At 34.0% G+C, this 24,356-nt stretch overlaps 3 protein-coding genes across 5 annotated transcripts; 1 reads left to right on the forward strand and 2 right to left on the reverse strand.

Moving 5' to 3' along the window:
* The first annotated feature begins 594 nt into the window (after positions 1–594).
* On the forward strand, positions 595–9,299 carry LOC118048788 (mannosyl-oligosaccharide glucosidase GCS1). The gene is made up of 22 exons (XM_035058596.2): positions 595–929; positions 1,014–1,087; positions 1,197–1,448; positions 1,618–1,792; positions 1,961–2,047; positions 2,177–2,245; positions 2,321–2,417; positions 2,676–2,758; positions 3,493–3,600; positions 4,227–4,348; positions 4,431–4,538; positions 4,692–4,765; positions 5,158–5,283; positions 5,637–5,704; positions 7,122–7,271; positions 7,357–7,407; positions 7,538–7,594; positions 8,091–8,228; positions 8,408–8,499; positions 8,581–8,690; positions 8,862–8,913; positions 9,057–9,299. Exons 1-22 carry the CDS (start codon positions 630–632, stop codon positions 9,208–9,210), a joined length of 2,547 nt encoding a protein of 848 aa, XP_034914487.1. The 5' UTR covers positions 595–629; the 3' UTR covers positions 9,211–9,299.
* A 751-nt stretch (positions 9,300–10,050) lies between these two features.
* LOC118048787 (nuclear pore complex protein NUP54) lies at positions 10,051–14,947 on the reverse strand. The gene is made up of 9 exons (XM_035058593.2): positions 14,316–14,947; positions 14,152–14,205; positions 13,877–13,936; positions 13,667–13,777; positions 12,800–12,865; positions 12,637–12,723; positions 11,552–11,653; positions 11,308–11,457; positions 10,051–10,963 (listed from the first exon to the last, which is right to left on the reverse strand). The coding sequence occupies exons 1-9, from the start codon at positions 14,730–14,732 to the stop codon at positions 10,868–10,870; spliced, it is 1,143 nt and encodes a 380-aa protein (XP_034914484.1). The 5' UTR covers positions 14,733–14,947; the 3' UTR covers positions 10,051–10,867.
* A 4,749-nt stretch (positions 14,948–19,696) lies between these two features.
* LOC118048786 (F-box/kelch-repeat protein At1g67480) lies at positions 19,697–22,992 on the reverse strand. Of its 3 annotated transcripts, XM_035058589.2 has the most exons (5): positions 22,893–22,952; positions 22,321–22,407; positions 22,151–22,233; positions 21,197–22,051; positions 19,697–20,457 (listed from the first exon to the last, which is right to left on the reverse strand). In XM_035058589.2, the coding sequence occupies exons 4-5, from the start codon at positions 21,724–21,726 to the stop codon at positions 19,830–19,832; spliced, it is 1,158 nt and encodes a 385-aa protein (XP_034914480.1). In that variant the 5' UTR covers positions 21,727–22,051; positions 22,151–22,233; positions 22,321–22,407; positions 22,893–22,952; the 3' UTR covers positions 19,697–19,829. The 3 variants fall into 3 exon arrangements, with proteins under 3 accessions (XP_034914480.1, XP_034914482.1, XP_034914479.1); XM_035058591.2 differs by lacking the exon at positions 22,321–22,407 and having other exon boundaries at positions 22,893–22,992; XM_035058588.2 differs by lacking the exon at positions 22,893–22,952 and having other exon boundaries at positions 22,321–22,522.
* Positions 22,993–24,356: the final 1,364 nt, after the last annotated feature.

The following is a 24,356-nucleotide window of genomic DNA, read 5'->3' on the forward strand; positions in this document are numbered from 1 at the left end:
TCAATGCAAATGTTTTTATAGATTATGACGACGAGGAAGGTGGCGTCTGGTATGCACATAGATGAGTTAGGCTGTCAGCATTTACTCACTCCATAAGTCAACAACGAACTGAAGATGACTATTACAAGTGTATGACCGTTGAAAAACAGGAGAGTGTGTGTGTGTATGCACACACTTGATTGTTTGGAACAATTAGTATGTGCGTTAATTTAATTGTATTTATAATTATTAAATATTTTAATGGCTTAATATAATTTAAACAATGAAGTGTGTGCATATATATATATATATATATATATATATATATATATATCTATATGTGTGTGTGTGTTTCTAATTTATGTAAATAAATAAAATTTTATACACAAAATGTCATGGATACATATACAATATTTTATGTAAAGTCGTAGTTGATAAAAGCATAATGCAACGTCATGAATGGAAATCTGTCATATCCCTGGGCTTATAAATCTTTTTAAATGATGGGCTTAAACTCTCGGTCAGAGTCCATATCCATTTTCCTTTGACCCAGGGCCCAGGCCTTTACTTTCAGGACTGAACTGAACTGACTTCAATATAAGTCAGTGGAAAAAAGAGAAAAAATACAGAAGACGAAGAAGAAGCAGAAAATGACTCCAGGCAGTAGCCGGAGGAATGCGCGAAGCAGAACGTCGTCCTCCACCGAAGCAAACGACGGAGCCGACAATTCTTTTGGAAACACAAAACCTAGAAGGAGAGATAGAAATAAAAACCAGAATTCGATTCGGATTTTGAACCTTGATATCAAAATCATGCTAGGAATTAGCGTATTGGCTTTCTTCGTAATATTTTTGTTGATTAATAATATTATTATAAAGCCTGCTGGAAAAGCACCAAGACCTCGGGTTATCACTCCATTTCCTTCTCCTAAACTAATGGACCTTCCTCAAGTAAGTAGTAATTGATTCCTCAACTAATTTCTTTATGTTTTTAATTTACTTTTTGTTGATTAGATTAATTTCACATGGTTTCAGTTTCAAGGAGAGCACAGAGAGAGCTTATATTGGGGAACTTATCGTCCTCATGTTTATTTTGGAATTCGCGCAAGGTAATTAATTATGTGATAATTGCTTTCTAATTTATTTAGCGTTTATAGGCTATTCCATTGTGCATATAATTTTTGAATTGGAAATGGTGGATGCGGAATTGGTTGGCAGGACTCCTCGGTCTTTGGTAGCTGGATTGATGTGGATTGGTGTGAAGGATGGGACGTATCATATGCGACATGTGTGTCAAGACGCTGATGAGCTTAACACGTATGGCTGGACGCAGCATAATGGTCGTGATTTTGGACATCAGGTGTTGGTTGATCAGGGATTGAAGTTAGCTACGAGTTTCTTGAAATCCAAGAGTGAAGGAAGTGGATATGGAGGTGATTGGGCCGTTCAAATTGATGTACAAACTGATAAGTAATTGGCCTTACTCGTCACTTGAATGATTTCTCTGTTCAATTTGTATGGTGCATTCTATGTTTGTTTTTTTGCCACTAGGTGGATGGAGTGTTTAAATGAGAAAATTCTGGTAGCTGGTTTCTTAAGCTTCCTGATGCAATTTGTGTTCCTCATGGTGGTTTTGTAGATCCGAGTGGGATAATGAAATGCTGAGACATGGGCATTTGTTCTTCTATTTGGCTGACGAAAGTGGACATGTCCTAAATTTGGCAGGAGATACCTTTGACATCGATAAGAATTCTCTTTTAGCATCAGGTTCACGATCTGATATTGGGGATTGGCAGCTACATTTGGAATCCAAGGTAATATGGAAATGGATTGGCAGCTATCATCTCTCACCTTGATTTCTGAATTATGCATCACCAATCTTCGTTTTTCCTTTTCATAACATTTGCAACTGTTAATTGTCCAGTGATGTTGTTTCTTTTAATCTTGAGTCTTGATCTGGAGCCAACTTTGTTGTTTTTTAGGATGTTTTGGAGCTCCACTATTCTGGTTTCAGGACACCTCATATTCACAATTTATCTGATCTTGTCCAGCACAATCTCGGAGCCCAAGTATTGCACTGTTTAAGTTTTTATTGAAAAATACCTTGGTGTCTAATATCTTAAAGGAAGTGTGCATGTTTTGAGTTCCTATTCTGGTTTGTCTTGATTTCTCTGTGTTGCTTTGCTGCATCTTGCCAGGCAAGAAAGTTTGGCCAACTGCTTCTATCTGACTCGTCTGAAGATTCTCCAAACATTATAGTTTTTCAGGTATTGCGTGCTCATCATAATTCTTGTCCAAAACACAGGGGACTCTACATCACGTTAGATTTCTAAATCTTGCAGATTTCTGCAAGTATTCCTTTCAAAGCAGATATTGCTTTTGTATCTGGAACCAAAGTGAAAACTGCAAAAGTAGAAGAACGTGTGAGCAGGCTTACAGGTTTTGTCCATATCAATTCCATCTCCATAAAAAAAATGTCCTTCACTCCTAACCATTGAAGTTTTCTCTTAGTTGTATTAGAATTCTTACCACTTCCTGTACGGGATTCTTTGTCCTGACAAACTGGGAAAGTAGAGAATCCTAGTAATGTAGGGTGATCTATTGTCATTGCATAATTATAATTCTTATGGCATCCTTTATTACACATGACTTGTATATTTGCCATAAAAAATTCTTATTTTTATATGTACTGTTCAGGTGCCTCGCTGACAAGTTTATTAAAAGATAGGCAAACAGAGTTTGATATCAAATTTGAGCGCTGCTTTAATGTTGCTGACAAGGTAAATATCCAGGGTACAACATGTTCTATTTCTCAAATTTTATCATCATGCTCAGCAATGAGTGCTTTGCTACTACTAGATGTCCTTTACATTGTCATGTAGGTGATTTGTTATAAGAGTTGTCATGATTCTCTATAGTGATGTACTTCAATTTTGAATACATTTTGGAATAATGAATGCAGGAGTTAAAATGATTCAAATTCAATAACTGAAAAATCTTGTGCAATTTTGGCATCTTGTTTAATTGTGAGTGCTCATGGTGTCGTAAGTGGATGTGGAGCCTAACTAAGACCTTGTTTCCTCTTTCTTAATGGTTTCTTCATCACTCTTCCTGGAATATCTTATTTGAGTGGTTTATCTTACTTTCTTCCAAAAGTGACTCTTGAAATGTTGCACATGTCTCTTTCAAATCCTTTCTCCTTCTATAAACTTCAAAGCTTTTACAAGCACCTGCTCATCTTTTGGGATCTTCTCACTTATGCAGGAGGACATAATGTTAAAAGAGATATCCTCTGATTTCATTGGATAAATTTGCAAGCGTACAGCACTAATTGATGAATACTAAAATGTTATCCTATGCACAATAAAGCATGCATTTCACTAGGCTATAGACATTATTTGCTGGCATTGAAGAAGTTTTTTTTTTTAGGATTATGAAGTGGCAATTGTAAAGTCCCAATTATATATGTCCTTTGAATTAAAAGAATTCCGACTTCTTCTAATTGTTTGCCCAGCTTGAACCTGAATCCACAATTGTTGGTAAGGCTGCTATTGCTAATATGTTGGGAGGCATTGGCTACTTTTATGGTCAGTCAAAGATTTCATTCCCTGAAAATTCTAATGTAAGTTGTATGCATTTGTTTTTTATTTTCTATTTATAGTGCATCCTATAATCTCTTTAATAAGTGTGTAGTAGTTAAATGCTCAATTTAAAATCCTGTTGTTCATTAATAGCATAAATTCCTACTCTCTGTGTTTCGAGTGCTGATTCATGTCTCAAGTTGAATATTTCTTAAGGTTCCGGTTCTTAGTTGTTTAACTTGGCTTGATAGGAAAAGGCTTTTGAGAGTGTCACATTTAATCCAAAATTGTGACATAAGGGTACTATTTGATAGGAGAAGTCTTTCACTGTCTTAGAAATGCTAAAATCAGTGCTCATATGGGTCTGACTTATGTGAAGTGTACTTGTTCATGTCTTTGCAGTTAGGACTCCATGTGCCATGTAGTGCGTGGACTGGTAGTAAGAAAGAAATATTAAATTATGAGTAAGCATTATCTATATCAGTTCATTAGATGCCAGGAGGTCTCTTTCTTCTACACTTATCTCATTAAAGTGATGTTTTTCTGCATTCACAATTCATCCAGCCTGACTGTTTCTTTTCATCCTAACTGTTTCTTTTTTATGTATGATCCCTGTCATATTTTTTTATGTCTGGCAAAGTCATACAATTGGCCATTTTCCTTGCAGCTTAGAGGACATGATAATTTTATTTCATATTGGCCAGCTGAGCTGTATACAGCTGTTCCAAGCCGTCCATTCTTTCCAAGGGGATTTTTATGGGATGAAGGTTTTCATCAACTGTTGATCTGGTCAGGTCTAATTTCCTATTACAGTATGTAGTTAATTTGTATTGCTGTTGGGCTAACTAATAATTTTTTTGGGCACGAGTAGGCGATGGGATATCCATATTTGTTTGGATATTATTGGTCACTGGTTAGATTTAATGAACATAGATGGATGGATTCCACGAGAGCAGATTTTGGGTTCTGAAGCTCTAAGGTAGCATAATTGTAATCAAATATTTTGAAGTGAATTTAAATCTTAAAGTTTGGCTGTGTCCTTTAAAAAAAATCCTAAAATTTAGCTGGAGAGATTATTTGCCACATTCATCCTTGAAGTAATTTTGCAATGTCTTTTCTGTTGTAATTGCAGTAAGGTTCCAGAGGAATTTGTTGTTCAGTATCCATCTAATGGAAATCCCCCCACCCTATTTTTGGTTATTCGTGGTAAGGCTATTTGCAATTACATTTTCATCACTGTATTGTACAAATTTTGCATGTTTCTTTCTTGGGTGATGGAATTGCTTTAGCTCTGCTAGTCTTAAGGCAGAGAGCAACACCTATCTTTCTAAATAGCAAGAAAAGTCTTCTAATTTAACGAGATGCCATCTTCCCTAAAAGTACAAATCATGTAACTATAAAGAAGCTTATTTTCTTCTGTCTCGTTTGCTAAATCTTGGGGTCATTCAAACAACTTCTTTTCATTTTCTTATAATTTATGATGTGCATGTTCTTTCAGATAGTTGCCAAAGATTAAATTATTTGGTAAATGTTTTTCTATGTGCACTTATAGTCAAATTGTTTAAAGATGATTGCAAATGTGGTGTTGCCATCTCCAGATCTACTTGATGGGATGGAGAAAAATAAGTTCACTGCCACTGAAAGAAATGGGATCACTTCCTTCCTTGAACGGGCTTTTGTTCGCTTGGAAGCTTGGTTCCAGTGGTACAACACAACGCAGAAAGGTATTCCATTTTTCTACAGCTATCGATTCTGCACTGTATTAATTTATGTCAGAGTTTGAATAGGTTTAAGCAGCTGGAGGTTTTTTATGAGTGCTAACTGTAAATCAAAAATCAGCTGTCAGATCATGACAGAGATTAGTACACAACCAAAAAAGGTTGGCATAAGGATTTGTTATTTACTTTCTCCCCTGCCCAGTTAACTATAACAATAATTACATGCTTCTATAAATTGCTGCTCAGCTTAGTTGTTGATGGAAAAGAAAGATAAATATGCCCTTAGCCTGAAATGTATACTAACACACTTTTTTAAAATTAAGGTGCTTACTTTACTTGTTTTATATTTGTGGATGCAGGGAAAGAGATGGGCAGCTATTATTGGCATGGGAGAGACAACAAAGTAACTCGGGAACTAAACCCAAAGGTGAGTTTACAGTTTTCTACTTTTCAAAAACTTTGAAAAGTACAAAAAAGCCCTAAAGATTATAGTGGTGCCATGGTGGTGACAGTTGGATTTTTAGAAGAATTCAATTGGGCCCCTATTTCCTAGTAGTTTCAATTATGCTCTTATGTTCAACTTCATTGTAAAAACATGATAACAAATGTTACAACTCATATGCATCGTTAGAAGATGGAGAAATGCTTGCACAGTATCCAATTAATTGGCTGAAAAATGTTGAAAGTGAAAAAAAATACAAATTAGAGAAAAGAATTGTTTAAAGTGAATTTTTCTATTTGGTTAAAATTAAATCAGGCAGGAAAATTATTTGGACTTTTCTTTTCAAAAAACCCTTAATTCTCACACTTCTTGCTTTTACTAGAGGACAATATTATTTCATCTTTTATAAACCAACATGAAAATGTTCTCAATTTGAAGGAATTATATAAAGAGCTAATAATAATTAAAAAAAAAATTGCCAAGAGCTAGTCTGACTTCTCTCTGAAAATAGAAATTTGGAAACCATTTGCTCTTCCCTGTCTTTTCAAATTGTCCAACAGATAGCCACTTGTACCATTTACAGAGCCTTTTGCGTTAATGTTTGCAAATGAGATAATTCACTGATGACTGGCTTCCCTTATCCTTGTGTTCTCTTTAAAGTATCTGTAGGGGAAGAATTCATGAAAGAAGTTGGGAAATCATGTTATGGTAAAGGGCTTGTCACACATTAAATTCAAGGGGTAACAGTACACAAGAGATTGAGAATTGTATTAAAAACAAAACTAACAACAGAAAAATCAACAATAGAAACAAACAATAAATAGAAGCATAATGTATGTTAAAAGAAAAGAAAGGGGAACATAAAGCCAAAGAGAAAGCTTGATTTCACTAAAATATCAACAGCAGAAACCATAGATCTGGATTAGAATAAAAGGAGGTAAACTTGAGATGTATGGAAGATGAAGACAATAAGAAAATAAGTATTTTTCCTTTTCTTTTAAAAAATGCATAGGTAGGACTTAAAAAAAAAATGTTTTCAATAATTTTTAGCTTTAAAGATGTCAAAGAAAGTGATATGGCAGGTGTCTGGCATTTTTGTTCTTAACAGATTGTTAACCGTTACCAATGGAATTGGAAGAAAGAGCTTAATTGAAACCACTAAGAAACTTTGAGGATTTAGGTTTTTTGTTATTTTTCCCAGGGCCCTATCTTTTAAGAACTAATGTATGATTTCCCTACCTTTTCCCTTTGGAGTCAAGGAAGTTGAGACTATGATTGTCAAATTTTATGCAAATATTATGCATGGTGGTTTCTAAATTTACGTGGTGTTATTGCTAGTAGCTATGCTGCTGTTTCTTCCCATCAACAACACTGGTAGTCTCACATTATTTCTGTCCTCTAGACACTTTCCTCTGGTCTGGATGATTATCCTCGTGCTTCACACCCAAGTGACGAAGAACGACACTTGGATCTTAGGTGTTGGATGCTTCTCGCTGCAAATTGCATGCAGTCCATTACTCAGTTGTTTAAGAAGGATAATAAGCCTGAAAAGGTAACCTGGGAGACTAGTTATCTGGAACATTGTTAAAATTTAAAATCAAATTCACTCTTTATAGTCCTTGAGCATTTGAATGCAGGAATATGGTTCAACAGCTAAGCTACTTTCAGATTTTGACATGCTGAATCAGGTTTGTATATTGCATTTCATTCCTTTTCTGTTAATGCTACTCAACTGGAACTGCATAATACTTGTGAGATATTTTTTTTATTGCTGGGACTTCCTGTTTCTTTATATCCTACATGCTTAATGTTGTACAGATGCACCTTGATCCTTTGGTTGGAGCTTATTTTGATTTTGGGAATCATACAGAAAAGGTACGCTCCTTTGTTTCTGTTTTCTTAGAATTTGGTACCTCTAATGTATGTTCACTGACACACTGGATTACATGTCAATGATGATCAGATTTGCTTATTGGTGTAGTTATTTATATTCTCCTCAATATATCAGTATCATCTATGTTGTCTATCAAGTTACTCTGAGCATAATATTTAATTAAACTTGAAAAACATCTTGAGCTCATCCTTCTGGATGAATGCTCTAATTTTTTGTCTTTAAGTCAAATTCTGATTGGTGCCGGACAACAATTTGCTAGTTCTGGCATTATATTTTATGAAGATGTTAAAACTACAGGCTTAGAATTGTAGCATGCTCCCATTGTAATGATTGGCTTTAGCTAAATCCTTGGGCATTTTTGTTATGCGAGGTGCATGCCATGTTGGAATCAATATTTTGCTCTTGTACAGTTGAACATAGCATCTCTTTCTTATGAAATTTTCTCACTGATGCTAAACATTGCTTTGAGCATTCTAGGTTCGTTTAAGTTGGAAAGAGACAAGGGTGGGAACTCGAGAGCTTGTTCGTGATGTACTAGAAAGGCCAGTATCTAGACTTGTTCCTCATATTGGTTATGTCAGCCTTTTTCCATTCATGGGGAAAATTATTCCATCTGTAAGTTTCACCTTTCATGGAAAGTTGGTCACTGAAAAAAATTGTTTCACCAGTTTCTGTGGCTCACTTGTCTTTGCTTCCTTGCAGCTTGTGTAGCTATGCCTCTCCTTTGTTCCTTTTCTTTTTTTTCCCTTTCAGTTGAGCTTATTGTAGTTTTTCTTGTTTATTTCCTTATGCAGGATTCGTGGATTCTGGAAAAACAGCTTGACCTCATTTCAAACAGTACCGTTTTCTGGACAGACTATGGACTCCGTTCTCTTTCCAAAACAAGGTGAATGTTTTATCTCCTTTTGTGGTCCTTTTACTTCAAGATACTGAAATATTTCTGTGACATTAATCTTGTATGCAACAGTTCCATGTACATGAAGCGCAACACGGAGCATGACCCACCTTACTGGAGAGGCCCAATTTGGATGAACATGAATTACATGATTCTATCTGCACTCTACCACTATTCCGAAGGTATCATCCACCGACTCGATCTACTAGGAAAAATGGTCCAATGCAGTTTTTTCATGTAGTTTTGCTGTTGAGACTAGAATAACCGGCGGCCTTTTGGCTGTGAGGTTTTTATTATTTTTTTTTTTTGGGCCTCTTAAGGTTCATGCTTATGTTTAATTTAAATTTTTGCAGAGAATGGACCGTATAGTGACAGAGCCAGAGTAATCTATGATGACTTGCGGGGGTAATTTTGATTAGGTACTGTACACTGCGAAAGTTGCAAACCCTATGTAACGAAGATTGTTGCACACGTTTTTATTTCTTCTTTTTTTTTCTTGGAACCTATATATATTTGTCACTTCAAGAATTTGCGCCTCCTTGCTGCAGGAATGTGGTTCGCAACTATCACCAAACTGGGTTTTTGTGGGAACAGTATGACCAGAAGAAGGGTAAAGGAAAGGGTGCGCGCCTGTTTACTGGCTGGACATCACTTGTCCTCCTAATCATGGCAGAAAGAAGCGTTATACCTAAACATGTATAATTTTATTTATCCATGAAAGGAACTTGAAATACGAAGCCCGAGAAATATGATGTACGATCAATTTGCAAGCAAGGGCACCCCGAATGTGGTTTCATTGGCAACAATTTTTGAGGAGGTTGACAATTTTGGATAGAATTGGTTCATACGCTCTGCACATTTCGTCTTATTGCTGTACAGTACCAAACTCCTTCCAACTTACCTGGGTCTTTCGGTTTTTTGGTTAAACAATAAGGTATTTATTTGTTTAACTTACCTCAGCAAAACTACTATTTCGTCCCTCAGCAAAACTCGAGTAATCGGATGCACCTTTGGCATGGAATTAGGGGTGATTTGTCCGAAAATCACAACAGGAAGCTATTTGCAGTCATAGCTGCAAGAAAAATCGGAAGCTTAGTTTAGATGGGAAAGGGAACCTTTATATTTTTTGTGTTATAAAAATATTTTAAAAAAAATTAAAAAAAAATTATTTTTTTTAATTTTTAAATTAATATTTTTTTAGTATTTTGATACTGATATTAATATTAATATGATTTTTAAAAAATAAAAAATATATATTATTTTAATATATTTCTAGACAAAAAACATTTTATATTCTCAAACAATGTTATTATTCAGAAGCAGTTAAAAAAATAATTTTTTAAAAAATATAATATGATTGACTAACCTTAAAAACATCATTTCTTAATTATTTCTATAAATAACATGTGTAACTTTTTTTATTATTAAAAGTTGCTTATAATTTTAACTTAACAGACTATTAAATTTAGGAAACAAATCTATATATCTTCATGTATTCCATACGTTTTTTTCTTTCAAATATTACCCTTTAGTATATTCATATTCTATAATCACTGTCAATTATTTTATTAAAATTAACATCATATGAAATGCACATGATAATTTACAATACTGAGAAGCTGAGATTTTTCATCTTGAAGCAAAGTCTATATAATATCCCGCATGGCAAAACGTATGACACTGAAAACTTCATGTCCATAGTAACCTTAAAAATATCCAGGAGTTAAACATGATGGGGCGGGCATAATGATATCGAAGCAATAAGTAATTTAAGTTAAACTGGAGGAATCAAAACCTGAGAGTTCGAATCCTGGTGCCCTCGCCAAATCTTGCAAGTTGTACCATGAATGGCCAGAAACCCGTTGCTGGGTTGAAAACCTAAAACTTCGAAGAAGGGATAGGCTAGAAATCAGTCACGTTACACTAAGCTTGCACATAGTTGAATTACAAGCTACTAATCTTTACAACCAGCGAAATAAAGAGCCTATTAGGAAAACTCCTTTAGACCCTTCCTCCCGAGAGCTGTGAGACTCCTTGATCAATTGAAATCCCCTTTTGACAAATGCAGTGACAGCTAACAAGATCCATCCGGTACCCTCGCCTTCACTGATGGTGGTGATGTCACAAGCAGAACCTAACAAATTTAAGAAAAAAAAAAGGGGTGGGATGGGGGAGGGGAGGTGCTAAAAAACACGGACACAACAGGGAGGGGAGAGAATTTTGAGATTAGTTTATGACAGCTCTTGTCGGAGTTGAATTGTATCAATCACAGATCACTTCTTAATTGAATCAGTAACAAAATGGCAACATGTCCAAGAATCTGCAGGTGCTTGTATCTCTAGTTCAATTGTTGTGTCATTTATGTGTCCTCAGCCATCATAATTTCCATGTCCCTAATATCCCGCTTCAACACATTGCCAAGCCTTGCAATAGCTTCAGTCTGCTGTTGTAAAACCTGCCCGCAAAACCAGTCACTTGTTATTTATCATACATATTCCTTTGAAGATCAGAGCAGGTGTATTATAACTGTAATTGCAAACTGTATAGGACCATATAATTCATCAAAATAGAAAAATGATCATCTCTTCGCACAAAAAACAGTTTTGCTGCAGTGCCATTCCTGCTTTACTTTGAAGGACAATAATTAATAATATTACTCCAGACTAAATGTTTACTATATAATCAGGTTGTAAAATATATCAGATGGTAAGGAGAGAAGCAACGAGCTTAGCAATAAAGATCCCAACTGATAAAGTAACGTCTATACCCCACATCACTTCCTACTTGTCCCACTCTTACCTCCTGCATATCAGCAAGACTCTCTTCATGTATTTTGGTTGATCCTGGAAGATAAAGAGAACCTCCGGCACCAATTCCATTTGCTTGAACACGAGACACAGTGAGTAGGTTATGAACTCTCCTGGAAAATTCTGCTCCAGATCCTTTTAGCTGAAATGGTGTCAACTTGTTAATAACATCTCCAGATGCAGGATAAGTGATTATACTAAGTGTAAAGATGAGGGTGAGGACAAGAAACACCTGCCTGCCTGATTATCGCAACTAACTTCTCAGCCAATTCAGCTTCCCCTTTTGTTAAGGGCAATCGGCAACCCTTGCCCTCCAATGCCTCCATTATTCTCATCACCTTCATGCGTATAATAGGGGAAGGTAGATGTTAGAATAAGTTATCCAGTACTGGATGCATAAATTTCCTACACAATAATGCTTAGGAGCAGAAACAGGTATTATGATACCCCACAAGTTTGATTACAATATCACTTTGGACCTTGAGCTTTAAATTTGACGAGTTTAGAATTAAATATAACTTAGTCCCTGTAGTTTATTGGAACTAATTAATTAGTCCCTTTAGTATAAAAATGATCGAATAGTCTATTGACCAAAGTTGACCATCCTCAATTTATAGAAGTTTTTTGTCCCAACAATACATTCTTTTTCTAATCTCGCGTATCTCTTTTCTTTTTTCTATTTTTCAAAAAAGGAAAAAAAATTAAATTAAAAAAGAACATGGATTGACAAAAGGACTTTGTAATGGATTTAAAATTCATAGGGATTGGAGCAATACTTTTTGAACCTTGAGGACAAGTTTAATTAATTTCATTAAACTACAATGACCGAGTTGTAATTAACTCGAAAATTTTAATCTTGTAGCAATTATTGATGCAATGTTAACCATCTACAATTCAAATAAAAATAATGGATAGAACAGTGGCATGAAGTTGTGCATTCAAATCAAATAGGATTTCTTGAGAGATTATGGATAAGAGGGCGGTTCAAGGAAACAAGTAGAATCTAATACAAAAAATAAAATATTTCACCACACCACCTGCTCATGAATCTAGGGAAAGAAAAACCCTTAACCTTTCCTACATTCCTTTCGTTTAGTGCATACACTTAACATAAATGTTTGTCTGACTTTGATATACAAGTGTCATGGAACTATTTCATGCACAATTTTAAATTGGAACTCAGGGTTGCAAAATGCATTCTCCCCTTGAATGTTAAAGATACGTAAAAGCTGAAGGGGATTTCAAATTCTGAGAGCTTATCTCACAAGTGCATACTGTTCATGTTGAAGAGTAATTCAGAAGATGACAGCCATATTCTCACCCTTAAAAGACGCCTCTGAAGACTTTGCTCTTTTTGTCTCATTCTTTCAATCCATGGAAGAGTCTCAGCTTGAAAATGCCTTTGAAGCTGAAAAGTATATTTGCATGTCAAAACAGTATCCAGAAAATATGATGTGTGGAGTGGAAAGGCAGACAGACAGTACCATTTTTACATTGCTTTGGGTCATTCGCAATCTCTCTGCATCTGAAACAATTACTTCATCTTGGAGCTGCATCAAATTAGCAAGAAGCATTCTAATGTTAGAAAATTCAGTTAGCACAGTCCATTAACAGAAAAAACTGACTGCAAGAGAGAACTGCAAATGCATAAAGCTTCCAAGATAGAACTTAATTTTTTCTAGTATATTTTCCTTATACAAGGAATTGCAATATGCAGTGAGTAAAAGTAAGCTATCAAATCCAGCCTGAATTAGACTACACCTTCTGTATATATAAATATATGACCTCGTTCTTAGCAGTCCTTAAAATGATGATCTGTGTCAATTTTCCTTCGCAAAAACATTTCTTGAGCTACTTTAGCCACTCTTTGAACTGGAAATTTGTGTTTCAACAGTTCTTCAATAACAGGCGTGTGGTCATCTGATTACCTAATTTTGTTATACTATCAAGCATATAGATAGGTATACCATCATTGATCGAGATCGGTAGGTAGAAACCAATCTGAGAACCTTAAACCAACTAAGTTACATTATTTGAACTTAAAATCCTCTTCAAGTCATAAAGGACCAAGGAACTTCATAAAAATACAGCATATTCTTAGTAGCAAAATCTAAGTTGGCAGAGCAAATCAAATGATAACTATCACTAACCGTGTTAAAGAAGTATAAAAAATCTAAAAAATATGACCTTCTAAGCTCTAACTTCTAGCTTGCAGAACTCCTCCAAATTTGATACTTACGAATCTTAAAGAAGTTGATGGCCAATTGTTAATCACTCACAAGACAAACTGCTAAATAAAAAATCATATTCAACAAAAAAACATACAACGCCTCAAATTCAGAACGAACTACCTTCAGGCGGTTAGAAAGATCTTTGAAACCTTGAACAAGCTGAGGCCAAAGGCGTTCTCTATCTGCACTGTCCATACCCTCTAGCTTTGCCATAGCCTCCGCCCACATGATCTAGCAAAAGCAAACTATTCTCCAAACTTAGCCAAACATAAAATCAAAGAGAATCACAAAGCAGTAATAAAAGCAAACTAAAATTAAAGTGATACTCACTTCTGATACACCAGGAGGCTTCACTCTATGCTGTGGATCAGTTACACTTAACAGCAAATACTGCCAACAAAAGAACCAACACAACAACCATGTCAACCTCCAAAAATCTAATTCCTTAATCAGACAGACCACTTTGAAACAGCAAGAAAATTACCAATCGGATTCAAGAAAAAAAAAAAGCCACTGAATTCTACACTTAGAAAGCATGCAATTTTATTTTCCTTAACTTTTATGCAACAAACACATAAAGTCGTAAGAAAAAAAACGAAATGCACCTTGAATGCATACTTAGGGTTCCCAGGCTCCTCCTTATAAGCATCCACAATTGCCTACGATCAAAACTCACAATTATATCTATATTAAAAAAGAAAAAGAAAAAACAAAGAGAAACCGATCTAAATTAGGGTTTTAGGCAAAAGAAAAGAAAGAGAAAACAAACCTGAATGTCGCGATCGGCGAGAGAGAAAGGAAGAGGAGCAACCGGAGCCATCTGAGTAGTCAATTGAGGAGTAGGGAACGGTGTCATTTGAAGTGGCGTAGCGAACGGAGTCTGCTGCTGTTGCTGTTGAAATCCGAAACCAGTAGCAGACGGTTGTTGAAAAAACGGAGTTTGTTGCTGCTGCTGCTGTTGCTGTTGAGTTTGAGAAGTAAATGGAGTAGAGAACAAAGAAGAGCCAAATCCTCCAGAAGCGAAAGCCGGCGTTGAAGGAGTGCCAAATGCTGGTGTGGAAGATGGGGTGCCGAATGCCGGTGTGGAAGATGGGGTGCCGAATAAGGGAGTAGAAGAGGGGGTGCCGAATGCCGGAGTGGAAGACGGCGTGCCAAAGGCAGGAGTGGAAGACGGAGTACCGAACATTATTGTCGTTGGGAGAGAATGGAGAGGAGAGGAAATATTTGATCGATGGTGATTTTCAAGTCATGTAATGACAGTACCTGTGCCTTATGTAGCTCAAGTGCTTGACTCTTTGCCGCTTTGAGTTTTTTCTTTTTTTCCTTTTCTTTTAATTTTTGAGTCTAGAAGAATTGATGTTTAGGTTTGTGGAGTTTGGTTTTACGGAGAAGGGATCCTCTAAGGACAGCGGAGCGGGTTGTTAAGACCTAACTAGTTTTGTTAGGATAGAAAAAAAGTTTGAATTTCAAATAAATCTATTTAAATTTGAAATAATTCGAATTAATTTTGATAAATATTGAATTGAAAAATAATTAAAAAAATAATGTGAATTTAGGCTATTTGTAGCTGAGAAAATATTTTTTAAAATTAACTTTGGTGCATATTTAAATTCCAATGCTATATTATATAAATATTTTTAAAGCCATACCTCATAGTTTTGAAAATAAAAAATCTCAATTCATTTATGATTTTATTATTTTTTATGTGTTTTTGACACATTTTTAATAAAAAAAATCATTATATTTATATTTAGTAATATATTCCAAGCTGTGTAAAAAAAATAACATGATCTTAAAATTATATATCACTAAAGAAAATATAATATAATATCATAAATTTATATAAGAAAAATAGAGTCTGTGAATTAATTTTAGAGCCTCATAATAATAATAATAAAGACCTTTTATAAAGAAATAATAAAAAACTGAATACATCGAAAAAAGAAAAATGAAATAAAGCATGTTGCCTCTGGCCACTAGGCCAAGCTTAATAGGCCCACTTTAATCTTTTTTTAAAATCAGCAATCGATGCATCATTCTTTAATAATTGTGTTATATGATATTTTTTTAAAAAAAAATCATATTAAAATAATATATTTTTTATTTTTAATATCAAAATAATTTAATTTTAAAAAAAAAATTAATAATTTAAAAAAAAATCTAGAAAACAAAATTATTTTTCCTCTCAAATACACCCAAATAACATATACATGTTATTATTGTCAAAATCATATGTTGACTTGCAAAATCATAAAATTCTATGAGTCAATATGTATAAAATATATAAATTAAAATTTAAAACTAAAAAATTAGTAAATCATACTTGATTTATACAAAATAAATAACCTCAATCAAAATCAAGCAAAATCATGATTTTACACTTGAATTTACAAGTTTATAAAAAAATATAAATACTTTTAAATTAACTCTTATTTTTCAGTCCTGGTCTACCAGCCATCACTGCACTCTCTCTTGCTTTACATGTGATTAACTTATCTCATAGCTTGTGTTGTGAGCTTACAAGATAATTTGGTTAATTTGAGTTTTATTTTATTAAGTTTTTCTTTTAATATTTGATTAATTAGAAATTAGACTTTATGATTTAATTTAATTTGTTTTTTTATGAAGTTATCATGAATCGGGTCACAATTTTAGTAGATTAACCTGGTTGACTCGAGTTTTTTTTTTTGTTTTTTAATTATTATTTTTTAATTTCATCATTCATTATTGGGGTTGATTTGAAATTAAGTTTCATAATTTATTTTTATTTGCTTTTTATGAGGTTTTCCTAGTCTTATAACACAAGTACGTGTTCTACAGGTTAACTCGGGTTGTTTTATTATGTTTTCTTTTTAAGATTGTTTTTTTCAATTTCATCGTTCAATAACGGGTTTTATTTGAAATTGAGTTTTTTAATTTACTTGAATTGTTTTCTACGAGGTTATCACAGTCTCATGACTCGGGTTGCGAGTTTGGCAAGTTAATCTGGGTTGGCTCATATAATTTTTATGTTCATTATCTATGATGTTATACCAATTTCATGACCTGAATTATATGTTTGACAGGTTAACTCAAGTGCTTTTTTTTCAATTTTATTTTTTAATATTGAATTGATTGGGAATTGAGTTTCATATTTTTTTTATATAAGATTATCATACTCTTATTATCTAAGTCATGAATTTGAAAGGTTAACCCAAATTGGTCTGGATCGATCCAATATATTATCGGTTCAAATATTTAAAAAAAATTATCTTTAATTTTTGTAAATCAAATTATATTTTTATTGTTGTTCAAATTATCTTTAAACTTATCAAGTTGATTATGATAATCTTTATATGATTTAAATTTTTTTTTTCTAAAAAAATGTTAGTAATAGTTAGATTTTTTTTTTTCATGTTCAAAAAAATTTTATTCCGACACACATCGTGACATGCGCAAACAATCTAGTCATTTCTAAAAATGAGATAACTTTTATATATCACCTTTAATTTAATTATTTATAAATAAGATAATTAAAGAGAATTTACTTGAATTACGAAATGGCAAGATAAATGTTTACAACAAATAAGTTAACATTCTTAGAGGTTTGTAACCTGGAATGAGATAAGAAATGATAAAGACAGAAAGTATTATTTTTCTTCTCATTGAAAGAACCTAATTGGCATTATAGCTTCAGATTCATTTCTATTGTTCATTAAATAATATAATGATGGTATTACTTCACCTAAAAAACATAAACACTAACTATCAATGAATTTTTTTTTATATGAATTATTTATTATTATTATTAAGTTAACTATAAATAAACAAATCTCTTTTCATTTCAACTATATAATAAAATGACTAAAATACTTTTTAAAAGTGAAAAATAAAAAAATTAACGTCAAGGGTATATTTTATATTTTCAATTTAGTTTTTTTATTATTATAATGTTAGATGAGCAATTTAATATTTGACTAAATATTAAGAATAAAAACAATTAAAAAGCATAGTGAAATCATCAAAATATCCTTAAAAGCGAAATTTTAAAACTGGAGTCAAATGACATTTTTGTCTTTTTCATAATGATTTTTTTGCTATTACTATGTCAACTTGGAAGCAATTTGATATTTGACTAAATAAATAAATAAAAAGGACAAGTGCATGTACAATACAGAGAGACTTGTGAGACGCGCCACACATTTTGGGCTATGTCCAAAAATGCATTTTCATTGTGTTGTTAGAAAAGTTGTCGTGTACTCCTTTTCCTTGTGGCGCGCTATATGTTTTCTTTCGTGATCTGATTTGTTGCCAATGAATCTTTTTTTTGCTTTTCTCTCTCTTTATGAAAATAATAGTTTGACCCCGTTGTTATTGGTATTTTAACTTTTATCCTTGTTCTTTTGATTTTTATATTTTGTTCTTAACTTTTTGTAGAAATTTTATTTGTTTTTAATTTTATCTTTCAATTCCAATTTAATTTTTCAATTTTAGTCCTTATTTTTTATTTATTTATAATTTTGTTATTTGACCCTTTTGTAAAAGGTTTATAAGCTTTTAATTTCATTCTTCAATCCAAATTGATGGTATTATATTTTTTAATTTGATCCTAATTTTTTTTCTTGGTCTTTTGGTAAAAGTTATTATTCTTTTCGATTTCACCTTTCAATCAAAATTTTCTTTTTATTTTTCATGTTAATTTTGATCCTTATTCTTTTGATTTTTTTTGGGTTTATTAAATTGATTTTTCTTTTCAATTTCACTATTAAATCTAATATAAAAATTTATTTTGTATTTCAATCTCAATCATCATTTTTTTAATTGCTATTTTTTTTTTAATCCTTTTGTATAATTGATATTTTTTTTCATCATTCAATATTTGATTGATTGAGAATTGAACTTCATGGCCTTTCTAGATAGAGTATTTCGAGTCTAATGATATCATGTTTTTTTTTTAAGGCTATATAATTATTTTATCTTTCTTAATGTGTTATTCCAATCTCATTACATGGGTCGCGGGTTTGATGTGATATCCCGAGCTAACTCGTTTTGATTACCGGAGTTACAAATTTTTTGTACTAATTTAGGTTGATTAGAACTTGTTTTTTATGTCAATTTTTTATTTATTTTGTTCTTCTGCATTTAGATTGTAAATTGAGATATATCATTTATTTATTTTTGAAAAAAAGTTCTTATCATGTTATCCTAATCATCTTTTTTTATATATATAATTTGATTCATCTATTATTATTCATATATTTTTTATCTAATTAAAATAAAATCAACTTATTCAATCTAGTGGCAACTAGAGCTCAAGCCATATATATTTTTCTCTATTAAAACAAAAATACAGACAATTACAGCAACTGAATATTATTTTTTTATGTAAAAAAAATATTCCAGCACCGAGGCAAACGGTAACTGTACTTTCTAAGTTACAAAATAGGACGATAATGTTTTTTCAATATAAAGAAGTAAAATATACCTTCAAGTAATTATATATAATGCTCTAAGCCTCTTATTCTACTCGCCCGATAAACTTCTGAACGGAAGTGTGCTGGTCGTGAACGATCATCAAATTCTTTGATGGTTCCATATGCGCATCTTCAATAAATGCTTCATTCAAAAAGGCATTAGAGACCTCTAATGGTGGAAAATTGAATTGGGTGTGGAATGTGGAGGGTTCATAGGCTATGTTCCTGCTGTCTGGTGGTGGTGTAAATATGCTTCATCCGTGAGAGCGCAGGACTTTGGAATCATCACACTGGTCCATTCTGCAATCTACTACTGGATCATGGAGGCGTTTTCCAAACCTAAAGACATTCGTGGCGGCGTGCTGGTGTTTCTAAAGCGGCTGCCTTATCGATTGAACATAGACCCAACCTTTAGACCGCTAAGGTGCCGTCCAATTACCATTAATCTCATTGCCTAAGCTCTACCGGTAACTTGTAACTTCAGTTATGGTCTGCCTCCACCTGAAAAGCTAGGGATACATGAAAACAAACTACCGCCTCGGAGGTTGGCAGCTAGCGCAGAATCCCTGATCTGGAAGTTGTAGCAAGATTCAGGGATTATACGTCGTCTAATGACAATATGAGTTCTCAGGGGCTGGGATTAGTCGAGAGTTTAAATGACCTTAGGCACATCAATGGCAAAAACACAGACAGCATATAGCAACACAGCCGTCTCGGTAACTTTCACAAGAGAAGAAAAAAGTATTTGCAGATATAAAAAAAGAATAGAAAACCACAAATCCCTGCCTGTCTGGTTATATGTACAGACCCGTCCTCATCGATGCACTCTGTCACGCCTTAATGGTCACACAGCACAAGCAGCGTGCAGATGGCTTTATCTCAGAAGTGCACCATTCGGAACCTGGAGAAGCATTAGGATCATACAAAAGAGTACGATAACCTGGCTCCTCCTCCGGCGAGAATAATAGAAGTTTTCCGTCAAGGATTCCAAACCGGAAATCTATGTTTGAGTTCCCAGTCAACGGAACTGCTACCGTTTTCCATGAATTGTCCTCTGGATTGAATATTGATAACTTCCGCTGGTTCTTCCACTCCATACAGAAGAGCTTCTTTCTCAGAACAGCATGGGCAGTAACCATCACACGACCATTCTTCATCTCACACCAGGTGTGCTTCTCTGGATCGTACACCTCCACAAACCTTGAATTGCCTATAGTGAAGGTTGACCTTCCTCCCATGACATAAAGCTTGCCGTCAAAGCCACAGGCAAAGCAGCCCCATCTTGGGCGGCGAAGACTTTCTATCAGGGTCCAACTGCCAGTCTCAGGATCATACATCTCAACACTGGAGAGACTATCTCTACCCGTTCCATACCCCCCAGCAGCATAAACCTTGCCATTAACCTCTGCACAGGCAAAATCATACCGAGCAACATTCATGGCTGACAATTTGCTCCAACTGCAATTACAAAGAAAATGTTTCAATGGAGAGTCCTAACTATAGAAAGGTAATGCATTATAACAATCAGGGCACAGACACAGACAAAGCACCGCAAAAGAAGGTAATGGACCATTTGGCCCACCTAGTATTCTGGGACCAGTTACATACCAACCACCCTGGCCCTGCCTACATTTACAGTGTAGATCTCAGACTGAAGTCTGCAGAGGTGGCCTCAAACGAAATCGTTTGTTGTAACAGTGCTCGGAAATAAATTTTAGTATGTGACTGGCCCTTAACCCTGACATGAATTTTATCAACTTCTTTGGTGCGTCCTACTTCTACAGTTACTTTTAATTAGAACAGCCGATGAAGGTGACATGTCTCATTTTCAAGCACATGAAAAGGCTCTGTAAATTGTACAAGTTTCCTGTTTGATTTGAACAGGCAGTTTCTCCAAAAAACCAATAAAATTACTGACCCTGTTGATAATCTGTGTGCCTGTGTGTGGAGGGTCCCAGTTCACAAGGTTACAGAAATGACTACAGGCTTCATTTAGATTTCCCTGTGAGCCAAACATTTCATAAACCCACCTAACTAAGATTTCAGAAATATCAAACAAAAAGATTATGCCTCCTGGCTAGCAAACTAGAACAATCCACTAGGCCGAGATGTCAGTTTCAGGGAGAAAAAATCCAAATCAATCTGACAATAATTCCAAGAGGTAGAGAGAGATTCCACTGCTTGACAGAAAACAAACCTGTTGAGGTAACAATCATATTCGTAAACATCTGCTGAAGCAGTTCCAGTCCCGTCGATCACTGAATAGCCAGCCATGACAAGAAGCTTTCCGTTTAGAACAACTACCCCGAACCCAGCCTTTGTAAAACCAGGCATAGGTGGAAGAAGCTGACGTTTGAGTCCCAAACAGTCCAAAACCACCCAGTGGCTTTCTTTTCCTTCAGAATCCATAGTTAATACAAAAAGCCATTCTTCAAGCAAGCCAGCTAATTTTCGCACAGTGATGAACTCTTTGGTTTTAAGAAACGACCTCCATTTCTTGCAAACAGCACCCATAGCTGGGAGGTAGCGGCGAGGAACAAGTGCAAGGCAATACTTTGCCACATCATCAGGCAATCCAGGTAGAATGGAGCTATCAATATCATTAGCAACCCGCGAAGCTAGTAGACGGTTGCCATTTGAATACACTTGATGGTTTTCATGTGTGATCAAAGTGGAGAAAGACATGCTTGTGTCTAAGAATCTCTTCTTACTCGTAAAACCAGACATTTTCTATAATTGAATGGAGATGGAGATGATTCATGTAGTTTATTATATCTCCCTAGAATCTAGCAGAACCTTGGAAACAATGAATTAGTACTTGATTAAATAAATTCACGTTAACTATCCCCTATAGGGATTTTAAGAGAAAAGAGCATAGAAGAAGCTGCAGATCGAATCACTTGAGCGGTAAATGCCAAGGGTTTCCCGTGTCTTGCCCAGTTTGATTCCATACAAAAAGTTCTTCTCTTGTAGCAGTTTCTTTCAGATGTTTTATGTAGAGTTTTTTGCAAGCCTTAAAAATAGTCTCTTCTCCCAAACATTTCCCAAATCCCTGCGGATGAAGAGGAGAAAAAACACTAAGAACACAACATTCATCCATGGAATCAAAAGTTCGAAATCCAAGTACTTGCATATCTATATTTATACATACCTGTCAAGACTCAGGAACCATAAAATTTAGGAAGGCTCAGCCTGCTGCGACTTCAATTGTTATTGAAGTTGATAATTAATTACCTGGATCACATGAAAAGAACATTAGTTGATTAAAAAATTACCGAACATGAACTATTATAGTGAAGAAAAGATGATAATAATCAGCACCTAAAACGAAGCTTCTCAATGCAAACACCACACTCGAAACAAGCAGGTTGGATTTCAAAATAAAAATCTACACCGGACCCCTGATTTCTACAGAATCACAGTAACCAATCATTCAGTCATGATAGAAAAGAAAAATTAACAAACAGGAGAAACATTTAGGCAGTATGAACAGAGATCTAAATATACATCGTTAATTGCCGAAAACCCACAAAGCAGAAGCTTAAAGATCACGGTCAATAGCTAGAAGATGATATAAACACAGAGCATGAATTAAAAGCAAACCAAAGAATTCAAATCCTAGAGTAAACTCAGAGAAGAACGGAGAGATGGCAATAAACAAGACATGCAGAGAGTGAAAATGGGGTGACGAAAACAGGTTATCATTACCTTACGTTAATAAATTATAACAGGATACCACAACTTAGAATGAGAAAGAAGACAGGCAGTAAAAACATTGTCAGGATAAACAAAAGAAAAACTATAATGGATACTAATGCTGACAGATCGAAGCCAAGAAAACTGGAGCCAGAAGTTTATGCAAACAGGTGTTAAGAGTGAGAGAGAGAATTAACCTGGCTATGGATACAGAGATTTGGTCTTTGAGAAAGAAGCATAAAATGAGGCTTTTTATAGAGACACGCCCGGATTGCCAGTTTTCAAGATAAAACTGACAGGGCGCCACCACGTCACGATTAGATTTCTGATTTCTATTCCTCGGAGTGAATGCCACCGGTAAGTATTAAGAAAGGACAGCTACTATTCTTTAGTATTATTACTGTGCGTGTGACTGATTATTAAATGGATTTCTTTTAAATGTGTCCTATATACCATGGGTTATTTAGATTTTATCACTAAGTTTGTAAGATTTTTAGATTTTCTTACACTACTAGCTGTGTGAATCTCTTGTATCTGCTGAAAATAGGATAATAACTAACTCTTAACCCACATGTATTATTAGATTAATATTGAATATAAAAAAAAAGTGTTCAGAGGAGCAAAGAAAGGATTTTTATATTAATTTTATTTTTTTTAATATTAAAAAAATTATTTATTTTGAATTTAGTTTATTTTTTGAAATAGTTGAAAAAAACTCAACTTTAACTGAACTGATTTCTTATTTAAAAAAATAATTACGTTAATGATAGTTTTTTTTTAAAAAAAATTATTTAAAAAATTTTATTTTTTAAAAATAATATTTTTATACTAATATATTAAAAAAATCTAAAAATATTAAAAAATTTAAATGTGCTGGTAATTTGACGTGAGGTAATTACCGGTTACCGCTAAAGTGTGATAAGAGAGAGATAGAGACGACCGACCGATCACACTTTGTATGGCATCATCATTTTCACCCTAGATTCCTTTGTTGGCCACAGGATATCTGTTACCTTCTGTTCAAATTTCCCACATCAGCCAAAACGGCATTTCATAAAAATTTAAATTTTTTTATTTAAAATTACTTTTTTATTTTTTAATTGTTTTAATATACTAATATTAAAAATAATTTTTTAAAAAATAATATTATTTTAATCCATTTTTAACAAAAACAAAATGTAAAAATAATCGTTAATATAAATCCAAACACGCCGTACTAGGAGATAAATATTGGTGGACCTGGACAAGAGAGATCAAGGTGCGGTGGTGTTGTAAGTGTCGTTGACCACGACTAGGATTTGCGGTATCGTTGGCTAAAGCTGTCCATTTTAAGTGGGATCCATCATCATCCATGGACGTTGTAATTAGTTGAATGGAACCTACGGAGGCTGCACTTTTCAACGTCAGTGACGACGTGTCTGGTCAAGGATTAATTTCGCAAAGCGGCAAGCTAGATATATTGTCTGTAATGTCTAGAATTTGCTAGGGAAGTCTGTGGCTTCTACCTTAATGGTCAAGGACAAAGGACAAATCCATGTAATAAAAACATTATGGTTGATAAATCAACTGGTGGCTAGGGAAGTCTGTGGCTTCTACCTTGTGTTTTTATTTTTTATTTTTGTTATTTATTTTTGTATTTTAAAAATATTTTTTAAAAAATT

The sequence above is a fragment of the Populus alba genome, chromosome 10 (genome assembly GCF_005239225.2).
Source record: "Populus alba chromosome 10, ASM523922v2, whole genome shotgun sequence".
Lineage (NCBI taxonomy): Eukaryota > Viridiplantae > Streptophyta > Magnoliopsida > Malpighiales > Salicaceae > Populus > Populus alba.